The sequence below is a fragment of the Zootoca vivipara genome, chromosome 16 (genome assembly GCF_965207765.1).
Source record: "Zootoca vivipara chromosome 16, rZooViv2.hap1.1, whole genome shotgun sequence".
Taxonomy (NCBI): Eukaryota; Metazoa; Chordata; class Lepidosauria; order Squamata; family Lacertidae; genus Zootoca; species Zootoca vivipara.
In genome coordinates this window covers 30,206,867-30,225,730 of record NC_142599.1, presented here as the reverse complement: position 1 = coordinate 30,225,730, position 18,864 = coordinate 30,206,867, and the positions used below count along the sequence as shown (strand labels likewise).

General features: G+C 43.8%; 1 protein-coding gene across 16 annotated transcripts in view; it reads right to left on the bottom strand.

Moving 5' to 3' along the window:
• Nucleotides 1-18,864, bottom strand: part of MARK2 (microtubule affinity regulating kinase 2) — a 117,989-nt gene that overhangs the window by 44,105 nt on the left and 55,020 nt on the right. The window contains exon 1 of one of the 16 annotated variants that reach the window (XM_035098416.3): nt 3,813-4,695. The exons of 14 other annotated variants lie outside the window; for them this stretch is intronic. In XM_035098416.3, coding sequence (XP_034954307.1) covers nt 3,813-3,857 — 45 coding nt within the window. In that variant the 5' untranslated portion in view covers nt 3,858-4,695. Of the gene's footprint in view, nt 1-3,812; nt 4,696-18,864 lie in introns of those variants that run through there. One more of the 16 variants, XM_088659185.1, reaches the window with a different exon arrangement.

Sequence of the window (18,864 nt, the reverse complement as noted above, 5' to 3'; positions counted from 1 at the left end):
AACAAATTTGTACGGGTTTTTGGACATTGTGGGGGGGGATGGCTACTGGATACAACTTTCCTACAATCCATAGCTGTGATAGAAAAAATTAATGAAACAAAGTTGTTAATCTTAAAATTTAAAATATTATTGGTTATTATAGGTTTGTTTCATTAATTTTTTTCTATCACAGCTATGAATCGTAGGAAAGTTGTACCCAGTAGCCACCACCCCCCCACGATGTCCAAAAAAGCGTAAAAAAATGTTACAAGACATAAAAAACTCCTTGGGTTTTTTTGCGTTGATTTGATGTGGAATGACCCAAGTGTGACTTAACCAAGAGCAGAGCATGGGCTGCCCAACCCTTTCTCTCCTAAATTAGCAGCAAGCGGGGTTTCATCCTAATTCTCCTAGGCTTTTTTTAAGTCACAGAAAGCACAAGCAGGCTGCTCTCTAAGCAGAAAATGCATCCATGGAAACCCATGAATATCCTATTTCACTTGTTCCCAGTGTATGAGTCTAAGCCACAAGAGCAAAGAGAGGCAAACACGACCATTCACTCTTGTTGACAAAGGTCTGCAGAAAACATGGAGAAGAGGAACCATTTCTGCTGTTGAGACATAGCGGTCTGGTGTGGGGAAAGTGGATAGGGAGATGTTTTTCTCCCTCTTGTAACACCAGAACCTGGGGCCATTCAATGAAGCTGAACGTTGGAAGATTTAGGATAAGAAAAAGTACTACTTCGCACATTGTATAGTTAAACTATGGAATTTGCTCCCACAAGATGTAGTGATGCCTACAGACTTTAGAAGAGTGGATAAATTCATGGAAGATAAGGCTAGCAATAGCTACTAGCCACAGTGGCCATCTTCCACCTCCACTGTTGGAGTAAACCTTGGAATGCCAGGTGCTGGGGAATCAAAAGTGGTGAGAGCCCAGTTGTACTTAGTTCTTGCTTGCTGGGCACTCTGAGAACAGGACATTGGACATGGGCCTTGGGCCTAATCCAGCAGCAAGGTTCTTCTTATCTTCAAAGTGTTTGCTCTGTGGCGCAGGCTCACCAGTGTCTCCAACCAGTGGCCTTACGCTAGCACTCCACATTGTGCAAAGACCTATCTGGAAGAACCCACCTCTCAAAATCTGCAGTGGAGGGTAGCAATGACAGTCCTAATCATTCCAGAAAGAAACAAGTGGTACTGTGGTAACTTGGGCAGAAAATGCAACAGGGAATGTTTTCAGTCAGGCCGTAAGACTTCTGGATCAGGCCCAGAGACCAATCTAGTCCAACATCCTGTTCTCACAGTGGCTAACCAGATGCTTATGGGAAGACCACAAGCAATAGTGCAATAGCATTTGTGATTCCTAGCACCTGGTCATCTCCTGACAAGTTAAGTTTTCTATGTGCAGAGATTTCCCCATTATATACAGTATACGGTAATATGGAGGAGGCATCCCATCCCACGAGTCCCCAGTCTGAAGAGAGATAGTCAAGGTAAAGCATTACCTAGCAAGAACTAGCCATGATCAGGAAAGGAAGTTAAGAGCTTTATGATCATCTAATAGGCTCAGACCATGAGGAGCACAGAGGTCTAAATCAAACACATTGTTCTAATTATCTCTTCTTGAACCAGCTCATCATTCAAAGGTTTTTAAAATGCTGCTCTCCCTCTCCCCCCTAAAGAGATATAACTTTATGATATAACTTTTCAGAGGAATATCAAGCCTAGTCCGTTGCAGCAAAACCAAGAATGCCCTTTGGCACCTTAACAAGACTAATAAAATTATGGTATAAGCTCTAGTACACATAAGCTTACGCCACAATACATTTGTTTAAGTCATTTAAGTTGCCACAAGACTCTTTGTTGTTTAAGCTTTAATCAACAGATTAAAAACAATCTTCCTTCTAAAATAAATAAATGACTGAGTGGCAGCTTTTGTTTATTAAATTGTACTTTGCTCCTTAAACACTCCCTTTTGCTCACTAACTCTCAACAACACAGGTTGTGGTAACATCCAAATTAAACTATTTTATCAATTAAAAAACCTGTTTAAAATCCAACAAAAATTATTTAACTGGCTCATAGCTCTTATTTAGAATTCCCTGCCTGTTGATATCATGCATGCACCTTCGCTGTACGCTTTTCGGCATCTGCTTAAAACATTTTTGTTCGGGCAAGCCTATCTGGACATGTTAATGATGGCATGTTTTAATATTAATTTACTGTTAACTGTCATTATTTTTAAATGCTTTTAATTAGTTTAGACATTTCTGGTAAATTGGAATATTTCTTGTAAAATGGCTTAGAGGTTTTACTGCAATCAAGCAGTATATAAATTTTATTAAATAAATAAAATAAAAATTGTTTTCAGAGTAAGATTTTTAAAAAGTCAGATGCCTGAAGTCATGCAGTTAATTCACTTAGTATCCTGAAATAAACTGTGGTCAGAGTTTACCCATTCTGAGAAAATCTGATTTATTTATTTTATCCAAAAATGTATATCCTGTGTTTCCCATCACAAACATATTGCTCAAAACAGTTGACAGGTATTTAAAAAATAAGGACAACAATAAAAATAATAAAAATAATCCATCAATAAATAAGTATTAAAAAACTAAGGGCACAAAGCTTAAGTCAATTTGGATAGCCGGACTGGATTCTAGCAATGAAACTCCACATAATATCACTGCTTCTTTTTTAGGCCTAACAGATACCGCCAAATGCAAGGAGGGAAGGATATTTGCTGCCCCATAATATTTCAGGACATATTGTGTTTTAATATTCTGTTAGGATTATTAGAGGAGCGTGCTGCTATCTATCTATCTATCTATCTATCTATCTATCTATCTATCTATCTATCTATCTATTTATTTATTTATTTATACCCCGCCCATCTAGCTGGGTTTCCCCAGCCACTTATGCCATGGAGCCTATCCAAGCCCAGCAGCCCGTTTTCCAAAGTGACCAACCAGATGCTGATGGGCGGAAGCCCATAAGCAGGACAGAAGAGCACAATGCCCCCCCCCCCTGCTGTTGTTCTCTAGCACACTGTCACTAAAGGCTAATAAAATCATTTCCAAGAGGGGTACTTCCAACCTGTGCAATGGCCTCTGTTCATGAAGGAGAAGTCTACAAATGCCTACCGGTATTAAGCCTGATGGCTATGTTCTACCTGCACTGCTATAGGCAGTATGCTTCTGAATACCAGTTACTGGAAACTGCAGGAAGGGAAAGTGCTGTTGTTGTGGCATCTAGCTGGCCACTGTGAGAACAGGATGCTGGACTGATTCAGAAGGTCTCTCCTGGGATAAAACAAAGCCAGTTCTGATCCAGCAATACAGTATTACCCTACCCTTCCAGTATAATACTTGGGTAGAGAGAGATCAAGAATGAGGCCTCAACTTGAGTCTCCTTTCCCCACTCACCATGGGCCAACCTGAAAGGACCCCACGCACAAAATTTTACCAACCTGTATGGAATTAAAACCTGATTCCTAGCCCTTGGGATTGGTGAATTTTACCTTTCGAGGTCAAGGAAGTTTTTTTATATGGGACCTCCCTGTTCAGTTACTTACTCTTGCAACAAGGAGGAAGAGAGAGCATGTGAGTCTGAGGCCTGATCCCAATTTATCCCAGGGTGTAAAAGCAAGGTAGGTTGGGGGTCACATTCTCTAAATAGAGCCCCTACTGGAAACTAAGTTTCCTACCTCCATCAGATCCCTGGCCACAAAATACCAGTTTTTCCTCATATAATCACCAGATCTTAATCCACCACCTCCTACAAGGATCCCATTTTGGACCCCAGGAACCATACCCAGTAATACAAGTGACTTACTACTCCCATTGTCATAGCCACAACGTATCTATGTCCTCCACTCATTAATTGTAGTCTTCTCTGCTACCTCATGCAGTAGTGCCTCTGCCAGTCAGAGGCAAGCTGTACCTCATCGATCCACCGCTGCTCCAAGAGAGGCCAAAGAAAAAATGAGAAAGAAAGGGAGAAAATACGGGATCCAGTTGCCTGCTTTCTCAGCCGTGAAGAAACAGATAAGGCAGATTTCCCAAAATTACTGTGAACAAGTCTGAGCAAAGCAGCAGCTCGTGGAAACTCAAGAGGGAACAATCCTTTCCTGGGACGGTGCGTTTACTCCTTCATTTGTTGACCCAAAACTTTCCTGACGGAGCAAAGTACAGCAACAGAACTGAGGAAGTGTGGAGCTTCCTCATCCAGCCGGTGCCCAAGTCTCCACCTCCGATACCTGAGCGAGGCAACACCTTTCGCAATTTCCCCACTTGCTGAGCCAGAGAACACCTGGGCTGTTTGGCAAGTCCTCCAAGCCTTTCTTAAAGTCTGAGTGACGGTGGCGGGGAAATATCTTACACATACCCCTAAAAAAACCCCAAATAGTTAAATAGAGGTAACGGGTTATTCTAGAATCCAATCAAGGTTTACTCCAGAAGGAAGTCCAAATTGCTAGATCCACCTCCCCCCTACCCTCAAGACAGAAGGTAGGAGGAAACCTGCGTCTCACTTGGGAGGAAAGAGAGAAAAGTGAGAGAGAGAATGAGTTACAGCAACGTCAGGTTCTCCCCCACAGGAAGCCGCCTGCCCCACCCATGCAATCGGCAGGCAGGGCTTTGGAGAGAAGCAGGGAGGGGAAGAGAAAGCAAAGGAAAAAAGGATGACGTTACCCCTTTGACCTGCTGTCAGGTGATCTGGAACTCTGACAGGCAACTCTGTTGACTGAGTCCTGCAGAGCCTACTAAGTTTGCAAGGCAGATTTTTTTAAAAGGCTGCCAATTTGAAAGGAGTGGAAGGGAGAGAAAGCCTAGGAGAGACTGTACAGAGGTAATGCTGAGCAAACAGCTTCTAGGCAGGGCTGGGTGTACTCTGCACTTAAGAGAGACAGAGTTCTGCAGCAAGGGAAGCTGAATTCTGCAACTGGTATAAATTCTACACCTCTGCATGAATTCTCAAATCCTGCCCAATTTATCCTGCCATTCTGCCTCCCACCTCCCCGCAGCATAGATGTATTCACTTTCTATGGTTCTCTGATCACTGGAAAGTTTATATACTTCGGCTTCAGTGGTTTCATGAGGCATTGCCCATATCCTTCCAAGCCATAAGGACCAGATAGCTTTAAAGAACACCATGAAACCTGAACATCTGAAACCTGCATCCAAGTCTACATTCAACTTTTCTGTGTGTGTTTTCCCACAAAACTGCAGTTATAGACTATCTACCTAGTTATAAGCCATCTCTTTCAGCTGTGTGCAGGCACCAGGGACCCTGGCTTTCTGTATATGTATAGCATTATGAAGCCCAAACCACTCCATACCATCCCTTCACCCACACCTGATCACCTGCAGCAATTAACAATTGCCTCCAGGCAACCAGCCCCCACCTCTGCAGTGTGTGAGCTCAGAACACAGATGCAGCAGCCGAAGTGAAACATTCAGCTACATTGCAGATCCCCCTAGCAAAAAGGACAGAAAAAGGCCCATTTGCAGAGGTGCCACAGCTGTTAAAATGAGCCACAATACCACAAGAGGGTATTACAACTCCCTGATAGGGATAGCAGCTCCAGACATGCTGCAATCTTCAAGCTCCGTCTCCACCCCCACAACTGGGACAGACTTTCTACTCCAGGGAAAAACCTTTTTAGGTGCCAGCTTCTCAGCAGCCAGGAACACAGGTGCTGTGAGCTGCTCCAATTCACTCAACACTCTGCTTACAAAATTCAGGAGGGGTGCGCACCTTAGAATTCAATTTTTTTTTAAAAAAAGTACCCGTGGTTCTGTACACGAAGCTGCCTTAGACCAACGGTCTGACTCAGTGGCCACTTTCAACACAGCTCCCTTCTGGTGTGCACAGCAAACTAGGATGTCTCTTTAACCATAGTTTATTATTTCGTGTTCATAAGGAAACTATAGTTGCCAACTTCAGAACAAGCTAGGCTCTTAAACTACAGTATGAAGTTTGTTTAAGGCTTGTTTTGAAGCTGATAACCACAGTTTCCTGATTTTAGACACAAGTACAAAATGAAAGTTAATTAATTAGAGATTTCCTGGTTTAATTACAGGTCAAGGGAAGGTGCTCATATGTATCTCAGTTTAGTAAGCGTGATCATCCAAAGAGGGGCAACAACAACAACAACAATTTATTATGGTCAAAGACCAGCTCGCATAACACAATAGTAACAGCATTCATAAAATAAAATATACAAATGGAGTAGATTGCAGCAATAGCTAATGAGTTAAAATTGAGATATATTGATACATCCGTACAGCTGAGATTTGGGCTACCATAAATATTGATCCTAAGGTGCCCCAAAAGGGGACTTCAGCTTTCCCCTAGTAAGCTATTTTATTCTAGGGGATGATCGGTGCCTACAGATCTGGGCACAGAATCTGTCTACCAGCCAGGTCATCTTGTGATTTTTGCCTAAGAGGAGAGAATTAAGTTTAGACTTGTCTGGTAGATCAGCGAGCCTCTTCAGCAAAGGGTTGATGGTTTCTCTATGAATCTCAGCAGAAAAAGGACATCTAAAAATATATATGTTCGGGGCTTCCTATTTCCCCTAATGGGCAGGCGCAAAGTCTCTGTGCGTACGGCACTCTTCCATAGGAGCCTTCCAGAACCGGTGAGGACAAGGCCGAGCTTCTAGCAAGAGTGAAAGCCCTTCTTGCATTTCAGGATGCGAGGAAATAGAGATATGTTGCTGGAGTGGCTAAGTATCTCCCATTTTCTATGAGAGGGCCAATATATTTAAGTTCATAAGTGTCGGCTGCGTCTGGGAACAGCTCTCTCAAGTTTCAGGCAGAAAGAAGTCTTCCCAGCTCCACTGTCAAAAGATCCTTTGATAGCTGGAGATGCTGAAAATCGAATCTGGGACGTTCTGCATGCAAAGTAAGTGTGCTAATACGGAGCTCCCCAATCTGCAATCAGGCCAAAATAAATTTGCATGAGGATTACAGAGCAGGGTGGGGGTGGGGGGTTCTATGAGAGAACAATTTTAGGAAGCAGGAAGGTAACAAAGGCTCCCAGCAGCCAGGGAATGCTCACTTTCATTAGTTTATCAATACACTGGATTAGAGCTTGCAGCACTACCCCCAACCCACAAAGTGGAACACATGCATAGCCAACACCACCCGCAGGGCAGGTTCCTTGCAATTTACATAAGTTTTAAAAACTAACGACAAAAAAAAGAAATACTCGTTCACATCTTTATTGTTACTAGTTTACTTGGAAATCATGAGTGTTGAGGAGCATAAAAAACATGGTGTTCTTTTTGCTTCTAGAAAGCAGACGGAAGACCAACTTAATTACACTTCTCAACTCTCATGATTTCGAATTCGTTATCAGTTGTGTGTTTTTAAAGGTCTGCCTGAACTTTGATGTAGGAATGAGAATGGTGCACAAGAGGAAACGTAGTCAGCAGTTCATTCAGCACCTTCCTGTCACATTCATGAAAATGAGCAGGGATTAAATGTGCAATTTAGAGGAGAGTCCCTCCCAACCCTGATGCTGCTCCAAAGCAGCTGCCTAGAGATGCCTAGAGGGGGTTGACCCTTGCTGGAGTATATGTAGGATGGAGCCTTTTGTTCAAGGCCCCTGAAGGCTGGGAATTTGCAACTGCAGCTGACTGGAGACGACTAGAGAAGCTTCCTGCAGGCATGACATGCACAGAGCTATGGGCCAAATTGGGGCGGTGCTGCAGGGTCTAGCATTTTCTTTCTGCAGAGGCTTCCCTTTATGGATAGAAAGAAGACAGCCAGATACTTCCCTCTGTAATTTAGTTGGCTGTTGAACTGCAGGTGTTGCAATATAAACCCTAATCTTCAACAGGCATACATTGTAGGAACATCGAAGCTGCTGTACACCAAGTCCCACCACCCACCCATCTAGGTTGGTATTGCCTTCCTCAGTACTGCAGACCCCGTTTTTCAAAAGCCAAGCCATGGACCCCTGCTTTTTTGGGGAAAAAATGTCTCTATGATGGTTTTCATTGTGTGAATTGTGCCATGGACCCCCTGGGTGGACCACCAATTGAGGACACTTGCCTACATGACCATCAGGGTATACTGTAAAACCTCTGTCAAGTGTAATGTACAGCAACAGTGCAAATAATAACCCCACCCCTCCAAAAGCTTCACACATATGACCTGAATCCAGTTATGGTCACAGCAAACAAGACTCAAATTCACCCCTTTCCCTTTGGTCTCGGAAGTGCTCTGCTGCATCCCATCAGACCAACTCTGCAGTGCCACAGATAGCCAATCACGAACCTCTGCTTTGTTCAAAGTCTCTAGAATGGTTGGTAAGCACTGTCCCCATGAAAAACAACAGCAGCTACCACATGCCATCCATTAAGATACCTCTTCACTGCTTCGTTTGCCCACTAGACTTGCAAATGGACCTGGTAAAATTAATATGCTGCACCTTGGGCTTCCATTTTGGGAACCAGAGGTTTCCTACTTCAGAGAAATCCTACCACCCCACTACTTAGCTCATTTCCACAGGCTTCCCTATGAAGCCCTGGTGCAGGAGAGTGGCATTCTGTGAACACTTTCTGATTGGAGAGAAACCTCCGTTCACCTTCTCCATTTTGACAGGATTCCGAAATGCACATGCACATAGGGAGGCTGCTGTCTGGTCAAACATGCTTCTCCTGATATTAATAGGACAACTGTGAACAATTATTTAACCTATCTGAGACTGCTCTTCTATTAAAATTAAAGATACAAAGCAGCTTACAGAGAGGACAAACACAAGCAAAAATGGAGGCAATAAATTATTAAGTTATTTCAAACATAAAAGTGGAGATCAATAAAGCTTACATAAAATAAAAATCATGATAGCAGCAGCGAGACAATAAAAGCTATAAAAAGCCACTAAAAACCACTAAAAGCCTCAGAAAACAGATGAAAAAGTACTAACCTCTGGAAAAGTCTAAAAAGACACCCTTGTGCCAGCTCAGCCCACCCCAGTCATATCTTGGCCTTCAGTTTCCAAAGTTCTCTTTGGGAAAACGAGGGCAAGATATCCAACTATTTGCATGGATGGATGAATGGCACTGACAAGGTGCACTGTGACTTGGCCTTCATAAAACATAAGAGGAGAGGTTTAACACATCCACACCCCTACATACTACCGTATGTTATGCAATGGGGAAGGCTGAAGTGGCTGTCTGTATGTTTAAAGCAGGAGTGGAGAAACTTTGGCCCTCCGGTTGTTGCCAAACTACTGCTCCCATCAGCACCAGCATGCATGGCAAAAGGTTCCCCACACCTGGTCAAAGCAAGGAGATCCTTATGATCCAATTCTGCATAAGATTATTATTTGTACAAATGTGCATTTAATGTGTCTGGCACTTCACTCAGCACAGGAGGGCTGGGGCCTACCTTGAGGAGCAGACAATTAAAAACCTGACACAGGCAAAAAAGAGGAAAGGTGTGTGTGGGAGAGTAACCCAAGGAAAGAATAAAGGCATCACTAAATGGCAGATTCTCTACTTGTTCTCTAAATCTATGCGCTCATAGAACAAAGCGCGCGCACACACACATGTTCTGAGCTTCAGATCTTATATGCTTCAAATTTATTCCACAATGTAAGCCTGCCTGAGTGGGGAAGACACTCAGCAAGGGAATGTGCACTTGAGAAAGTCTCATCTGCTTCTGTAGAGGCCCGGATTAAGTTCCTTATCTGGGTCATCCAAGAATCTTTTCAAATTTTTAGTCTACATCAAGCCAATTTTTGTTTTGCTGAGCCAATACACAAGTTGCCTCAGAACCAAATTTTGTTTGGGTAAACAACAATCACCACACGATATCCTAGGAGTCATTAGCCTCATTCAGCAATTAAAGGCAAACAACAGCCTGCAGACATCTGGAGGAGGAGATGGAGGGGACACCCTAACACACAATTATCCCACACAGTGTAATGACCCTTTCTTGCATTTTATTTGGGCTAGAATGCAACATCAATTTGACATTCTTATCTAAGGTTTTGGAGTCACCTGAGGCTTAATTTTTTTTTGCTGTATATTCACCATCAATTTGGTGTGCTTGTCTCAAAGCCACCAATATTTCATTACTTCAAAAGGCATAAAGGTTTTAACACCTTTCATGTTTGCAAAAGCAACAAACAAAGGAATACTGTAAGTCCATTGTGAGGGGACCATGTCCAACAACTGTTCAAAGTGTTGCATAGTGATGTGTGCACACAAAGCTGTATTGCATTTCCTGTGGGAACCCTGTCTAGGAAGGGTCAAGCCACATAGTCTCCAGAGAGCAGGCTAGACTTCTCTTCCTCTAAAAGGGTCCCCAAGTGCAACGCCCCAAGTGCCACGTCTAACTTTGGCATCTATTAAGTGGAGATAACAGGTGTATTTAGGGAACACCGCTTGTGTGTTAACCCGGCTCCCTCCCTATTACAAAAAATAAAAATAAAAAATCAAGTTGCTTCTACCTGCACCATTCTGAGCTTGTTACACAGGAACATGATAAACCGCCTTGTTATGAGTCAGCCCACTGGCGCATCTAGCTTAGGGACCGCTCACAGACACTGTCTGGTATTGACTCTCCAGATTTCAGACATGGGCTTTTCCACCCTTAATTGGAAACAATGTGATCGACCACTGAACTATGACCCTTCCCCAAAAGCATTTCACTCTTGGTCAAGCTGGAGTGTGACAAAAGTATGGGGTTGAGGAAGGAGAATGAAATGAAGAGCTGCCACCATTATTCATGTTATGCTATCTTGGTAGGTGGGTATCAATCAAAATGGCTGCTACTTCACATCATCTGGCCAGTTTTAGTCTGGCCACCATGTCATCCACCTCACTTCTGGCCCCAAAGAAGCTAGGAATGCATGTCATTACTGATCAGTATATTGATGCATATCTACTGCTCCAAAGCAATGAAACTGTACACCGGAAGAAAACTCAGCCTTTAAACTTGGGAGCTTCATACTATCATCTCAGTATACTGGCAGAGGAAATACAGATATGATGTGTATACACAGATCCTCCCCGGAAAAAACCCAAGCAGATGTTCTGTGGAAAACACAGACCAGGTTTTACATAAAGTGTATTTCAAGAGCATTAAAAAGAAAAAGAGTGTTTGAACCAGGGGGCTTCATTTGGGGGGACTGGTTCCTGACATCATTTATTCTGTGGCAACCAGAATTGAGACAGTGACAGAATTCTGTCTTTCTTGGTGTGCATGTTTCTATCTATCTCACACAGAGCAGACTCTGGGCATAAAAATCTATGATATGCTTCAAGGCGGGGGGTGGGGGTGGGGAAGAGCCTGTAGCCCTCCAGATGTACCTCGCAAGACGAATGCCCTGCAAGACGAATTTTTCACAAGACGAATGCGTGTTGCGATCTGATGGTGACTCGCAAGATGAATTCGTTTTGCGAAAAATTAATCTTGCAAATCGCGGTTTCCCATAGGAATGCACTGGAATTTAATTAATGTGTTCCTATGGGCAAAAAAAAGAAATTTCAATGCATTCCTATGGGAAACTGCGATTCGCAAGACGAATTATTCACAAAACGAATTGACTCGCGGAACGAATTAAATTCGTCTTGCGAGGCACCACTGTATATCAGTGCAATTTTACTTGGGAGTCCTCCCTCTAGTTCCCCTCCCCATGAAACCCGTGAGGCGGATTAGGCAGAATGGGGAGGCAACTGGGACCAAGGCTGCACAGTAAAGCTTCCTGGCTCTGCAGGGATTTGAACAGCTCCCAAAAGAGAGCTCAATCTAGGCTCTCAAGTTTATCTAAATCTCCTTAAATGCCAAAAGGTTCTTTGAAGGAGAAAAAAACACACAGAAAGGTAAAAGCAAATAGGGGTTGGAATAAAGGATACTTCTTTAGGCCACCAGCTAAAAAGTACACCCACACCCCTAGAAAGCTGCGTGGTGGATAGGCTGTTTCACCAGCTTTGCTAACCTGTTGCCTTAGGAACTTCCTTCTCTCCCCCCCCCCACTTCATTTTGAGCTAGGCAGCCATAGAGAAAGTTCCACCCCCCTCCCCTTAGCGCAGGCCTTCCGGCTTCCTGCCAGAACTTGTTAGTCCGGTTACCCAGCAGAGCAACTCCAGTTACATTTGCATCTCCACGCAGTATGTTTGTTCTGAATAAACACCGACTGAAGAGTTAACAAAAGGAGATAGAGCTAAGGTATTTACCTCTGACAGAAGGAGGTCACCTAGGAAAAGATTATGCTTCATTTGAAGTCACTCCTTACGAGTAAAAGGGGTGGGGGTTAAGAAAAACTATAAACCAGGTGTGGGGAACCTGTGGCCCTCCAGATGTTGCTGAATGATAACTTCCAATATTGCTGGGGCTGATAGAAGTTGTGGCTCAGCAACATCTGGAGGGCCACAGGTTCCCCGCACCTGGTATAAACCCACCAAGCCAAGAGTCAAAACATTTGAGGAGGAAGCCACATAGGGTGGTCAGCCAGCTCACTCCATAATTAAATTTAAATCAATGCATATATGACCAAAATCTCTACTGATACAGGCAAGCAATGTGCATAAAATTTAACAAAAATACCCACCATTCAAAGCAAGCCATGTTACTTTTTTCCCTTTTCATTTACAATTACTGTCTTGCTTGAAAACGTCATAAGAACAGTCCTGCTGGATCAGGCCAGTGGCCTATCTTGTCCAGCATCCTATTCTCACTGTGGTCAAGCAGATGCCCATCCACAAGCAGGACCCATTAGTGTAGAAAGAACATGCTGTAGTATTATCCTTCACAAATCTGTCTAACCCTCTTTTAAAGCCATCCAAGTTGGTGACCATCACTACATTTTGTGGGAGCAAATGCCATAGTTTAACTATGCACCCCAAACCACCTGGAAACACTCCATTCCATCTGAATCAGGAGAGGCTGTGAAGATAGTAGACTGGTGTCTGGAAGCAGTGAAAAGTTGGATGGGGACCAACAAACTGAGGTGGAATTCTGATAAGATGGAGTTTCTGTGGATGAGCGGTTCCCATGCCCAGGAATTAGATGTAGAACCTGTTCTGGAAAGGTTGCACTACCCCTGAAGGAACAGGTTCCTAGTCTGCCAGTATACAGTACCTGGATTCCAACTTCTCAATGAAGTCTCAACTGAATTCTTTGGCCAGGAGTGTTTATGCCGCTGAATTGCCTACTATGGTCATACTTGGACAGCCGGATCTCAACTCCCCAGACTCTAGTTAGCTGTGTTTTGATGTTCATCTAAAATGTTTTATATGGTTATTAACGTTATTTGTGTTTTTAAATTCAAAAACACAAAAGGTTTGCTGCTCTATGCTCCTTTGGGAGGAAGGGCAGGGCAGAAATCTGATAAATAAATAAAATAACACAACTGACATGGAATCAAATATGCTCAAGAACATTACTTTGATGGCACTTTAAAAAAAAAAAGGCACGAGGGCAAACCAGTCCCTGCCCTGAGAACCGTCCGATCAAAACATATAACACAGCAAATCAAATGCACCATCATATTCATCATGATCATCACCATAAACTGCATGTTAGCCAAAGTCCACATAACTGAAGCAGAGGAATCTACATTTCATTTTGGCCATGTTAATCCTCAAAAGCACACAATTCTCCTAATACATATCTGCCCAGAACTTCAGAATAGTTACTTGGGAGAGGGTCTTTTCAGTGGTGGGACTCTGCTTGGGAAATGCCCTCCTCAAAGAGCACAAGAGTTTTGGGGGTGCCAGGCAATTGTTTTCTTGTTCTCCTGGGCTTTTACATTACAATCCATTGGGTGCTTCCATTTGTGCACCAAATTCATCCCTGCTAGGTTCTTAAGTCCTGTTTTAATTGTTTAAAAAAGGAAATTTCAACACTTCATTATGAAGCTAAAATAGCAATATTTTTATTAAAAGGAACAAGTTTAGAGTACTTAACAAAACAATGATGTGCCAGGTAGAAACTCTAGACTTGCAAAGGTGGCAGTACTGAGCAGGACTTGTAAGAATACTAATCTAGCTTTGCCATCTCCCTCAAACAAAGCCCTCAAAGCTGGAACTTGGACTAGAGATTTATCACATTAACTTTCCATCATCCTTACAGACACCATATTAAAAAAATTCCTTCCAGTAGCACCTTAGAGACCAACTAAGTTTGTCATTGGTGTGAGCTTTCATGTGCATGCACACTTCTTCAGATATATAAGGCAGTGCTGTCAACTTTCCCTTTTTTTGCGGGAAATTCCCTTATTCAGCGCCCTTGGTTTCATATCCGGGAGTTGACAGCCCCATAGGATTCCTTATCTTCAAATCCGGGGGTTGACAGCTATGATATAAGGGTCTGGTGACTTCTGTTTCACTGTTTCTGAAGAAGTGTGCATGCACATGAAAGGCCACACCAATGACAAACTTAGTTGGTCTCTAAGGTGCTACTGGAAGGAATTTTTTTATTTTGTTTCGACTACGTCAGACCAACACGGCTAACTACCTGTAACTAGACACCATATTAGTAAGTCACCTAAGTTTCCCACATGAAGAAAGGAGGCTGTGAGACTAACATTGCCAAACCCACTGGGTGAGGCAGAGCTGGATTTGAGCATTAGCCAATGAACCATACTAATCTTCAAGGTTTTTTCTTATCCTTTCTGCTTAGAAGCTAGCTCCCTCTACTGCCAATAGGTGCATCAACACACCTTTGCAGGCTTCTGTAAATCTGGGATAACAGCTAGCCTGTGGAAGATTAGACTGTATCTTCTTTTTAAGATATTCTCCAGTACTTCTCAATCTAGGTTCTAGCTGGCACAAGGCCAGGCCACAAGAGTCTCTCTCTCTCTCTCTCTCTCTCTCTCTCTCTCTCACACACACACACACACCCAATATCACCAAGGACAACTGGCACTATGCTTGAGCAACATGGTCACAAAGGAGCTCCAAACGAGAGTCCCAACACATTTCGATCCAAATTTCTAATTTCCTACTGTGTATGGCCATCTGAAAGGCAACTAATGTCAGCCAGCCAGCCCTGGAGTCACACAGATAAGATCAGGCATCCCCAAACTTCGGCCCTCCAGATGTTTTGGACTACAAGTCCCATCATCCCTGACCAATGGTCCTGTTAGCTAGGGATCATGGGGGTTGTAGGCCAAAACATCTGGAGGGCTGCAGTTTGGGGGTGCCTGGATAAGATGGCTTCCCAAATGGCAGCTTTCAAACGGGAACAGGAAGTGAGGCCTGTTTGTCACTCAAGGCTCCTTTTTAGCTTCATGGCTCCAATTTAATGTCAAGCTCAAACTGAACAGGCACCTGGTGACTGCCTCCTTGCAGTCTGGAGGAGGATTCAGGAGGCTACTGGGAACATAAATTGCCGTGGTGGTGCTGTTGTGAATTGACACAAACACTGCTTCTCAGCAAAGGCGGCCACCTATCCTATTCATAACAGGCCAACAGGGGATGGGGTAGGGAGAAGACAAGCACCTGTAGCGCAGCTACCTTTGCAGTTCCATTTTTAAAATCAGCCTAAGTTTCAGCATCAGATTAACTTAAAAGTCAACAATGAAACAAATCACTTCCTTATACAGAAAGTTCAGATGGCTGCCCTTACATGTGCCAGTTTATTAGTCTGGCCCGGAAGTAAGGAACCTTTTGCAGCCTAGGAGTTATATTCCCCTCTGGGCAACAATCCAAGGGCTACATGCCAATGTTGAGCAGGGTGAGGGGTGGAAGTGGGTGCGGCAATATATGTGAATTTTAGCATTGTACAGTAGGCTGGTTTTCACACACACACACACACACACACACACTGAATCCTCAATCCAGAGGATGGCCTGGAAAAAGTTCCAAGGGTCAGACAGTGAAGTCTGGAGGGTCTCATTTGGCCCCAAGACCTGAGGTCCCCCACCCCAGGTCTAGCCTGTTGACAACAAAGCCCCGTGCACTAGAGAAGGCCATCATTAAACAAGTTTAAAACTACTAACGAGATCATGCAAGTGCACACATTTAACACAGTGCTGCTGCTAGCACCAAATTGGAACTGGGGTCTCGCAGGGGTTAGAGCACGGCACTTGCAAGAGTTGTATTAGGATGGTGATTTCATCAAGTCACAAACCAGCAGACTCTCTGATTCTGGCTAGTGCTGCTTTCCTCTTGTCACAGGAAGTGAGCCTATGACTATTCTCAGCCTTTCCCAATTGCGAACCCTGGGGCAAAAGCCCCAGCTGAAGCTGCCAGCTTTCTTGGGAGAGCCAGTTTCCCCTTACAAGATGAAGGCAATCATTTGGTGATCACCAGGGGCTGGTGGTGGAAGAAGTTAAAGAAACTGACTCGTGTAAAGCACAGCACAATTTTAAGTTGGAATGAAGTGGGCAGATTAAAAAATACTGATGTACATGCCCCAACTGTGTGACTATGAAACAGAATGCAATATGTGACAAATCTCTTCCTGTATTTAAAAAAGGAGACATTTGCTCGTCATTGCCTAAATTCTGGTGTGATGTACAAAGCAACTTAACTCTAATTAAAAACTATTTCAAAATTCTTGCTGTAAGCTTAGTTGTTCAGAAATCCAGTATTCCTGCTACTAGAAGCTGATGTTAATTCATTACATTTATACTCTGCCTTTCCTCCAAAGAGTTGAAGGTGGCTTCTTCTTCCCCGGCCTATATGGATCCTCCCCTATTCTTAGCCTCACAATGACTGTGGCTTAAAATCACCCAGCGAGCTTAATGGGATGCCAAATCCACCTAGTTCCATAAATATTGAACTGGGTTTTCAGATAATGCCTCTGTTCTACCTCAAAACCTTCCTGTAAATCAAACACAAGCTAAATTCAGAAAAACCTCCCAACTGTGGCTAGAAGACGGCAAACAACCCACTGACTACCAAGTTCCCTCTTTCTCTCAACTGGCTTCCCTTTCTAATTTCTATCTAGTGCTGAAGTCTATCTTGTTGTGACGTCCAAAGCAACCACCCATGGCTAATGCTTGCCTTTCAAAGTGGAATCAAAAGCCCATTTCAAACCCTCATTTCTGATTCAGGTTGGAGAGACAGGCAACATTAACTGCTGATTTGGACACCAGGTTCTCATTAAACAGGAAAAAGAAAGTGAAACTACACAAGAGGGAAGGAAGGAGCAACTGAGCCCCACAGTGATCACAATCGTTTGGAAGAGCATCTGAACTAAACCACAAACAGGCAGTAGCTACAAGTTAGATTTTTCACTATAATTTCCCAAGGAGGATAGCAACTTGCAACATCCCCATGACTCACAGGGACTGGTACTCTTTCCTAATCCTACAATTATAAAAACAAAAGGTGGCTTCAGCTGATCTGAGGCAGAAAATACCAGTGGTTCAAGATAATCATGCACTAGGATCAAGCAACAGTGGACAACAGGGCAAGCACAGACATTAGGACTCAGACATCACCTTCCATCAGACTCTTTGGGTTGCATTCCATGCTAGTCCTACTCAGAGTAGACCAACTGATATTAATGGATATGACTAACTTCATTGGGTCTGCTCTGAGTAAAGCTTAGTTGGCTGCAAGTCTTTGAAACTCTTCTCCCTCTGTCCACCCATCTTGGGACCACCACTAATTCCCTGGCTCTGAGCCTTCTTCCCTTGGGGGTCCCCAGTTGGTGCCTCCCATCACTCCCCTGCATCCAGCCAGTCCATGACATCCTGCCTCCTTCCCAAAACCTAGTTAGCACTTTCCCAGCTTTGGGAAGGAGGTAGGCGGCCTCTAGGACTATGCCAGAGCCTCATACCTCCTGTAGGCTTCCTGTCAAAGTACTCTTGCAGCCCACTTGTTATAAAAAGCTGGGCCGCCCTGATGCAGAGAGTAGTCAGTAAGGGCTGGTATGGAACATGGAGGGCAAAATTTGCAATGCCAATGATAAATCCACTCAACCTGATATTCTTGCTGGAAAGCAACCTGTATATTATGTATGTAAATAGTATAGGCAGTGTTGTATCCCCTGAATAATTGCTCCAGAAGTAGCTAAGTGGATTGCTCTGGTAAGTCAACATTGCCTCAAATGGCAGGAGACCAAGAGGATTGTGTGAAATCACTGTCCTCCATCTTCCAGCCCCATAAACTAGCAGAAGGGCCATAGCTCAGTGGCAGAGCCTATGTGCCTTGCAAGCGAATGGTGAGCGCCGCAACTCCATAGTCACCTTTGAATGGACAGTCCAGGGGTCCTTTACCTTTACCCAGGTTCAATCCCTGGCATCTCCAGATAGGCCTGGAAAAGACTCTTGCCTGAAATCATGGAGAGTGAGACAACACTGAGCTAGATGGACCAATGTTCTGACTCTGTGCAAGGCAGCCTGTTGCCTATCCTATGTTCTAAGGCAGGCATAGGCAAACTCCAGCCCTCCAGATGTTTGGGACTACAATTCCCATCATCCCTAGCTAACAGGATCAGTGGTCAGGGATGATGGGAATTGTAGCCTCAAACATCTGGAGGGCCGGAGTTTGCCTATGCTTGTTCTAGCTACAACGTCCTCTGAACTCTTCAACACCCTCTCCTTCTCGCCCCTCCCCCCCACTGCCTAATATGGAAAGATTCCAAAGGGGCCTAAAACCCTCTGGGTAAAGGCTCCACGTCATCAGTTTAAGCCAACAGCAGCATCAGTTCCCTATTCTGCTTAATAAAGGACTGTGTTTGAATCACAGGGGATTCCATGCTACATCATTTGGGATTTTCCAAGGCAGAATACTTAGATCCCTGTCTGTGAGCAACTTAAATATTAAGCAACATGAGCAGGGGATCTGAGAGGGGGGGTCTGCAAAGAAAGAGGAGGAATCCTTAAGCCAGGCTTATACAACTATGACTTATCAAACTGAATGCAGCCACGTCCTGTGGTCTCCCATGTGCTTGGCAGTGCTTTGTGC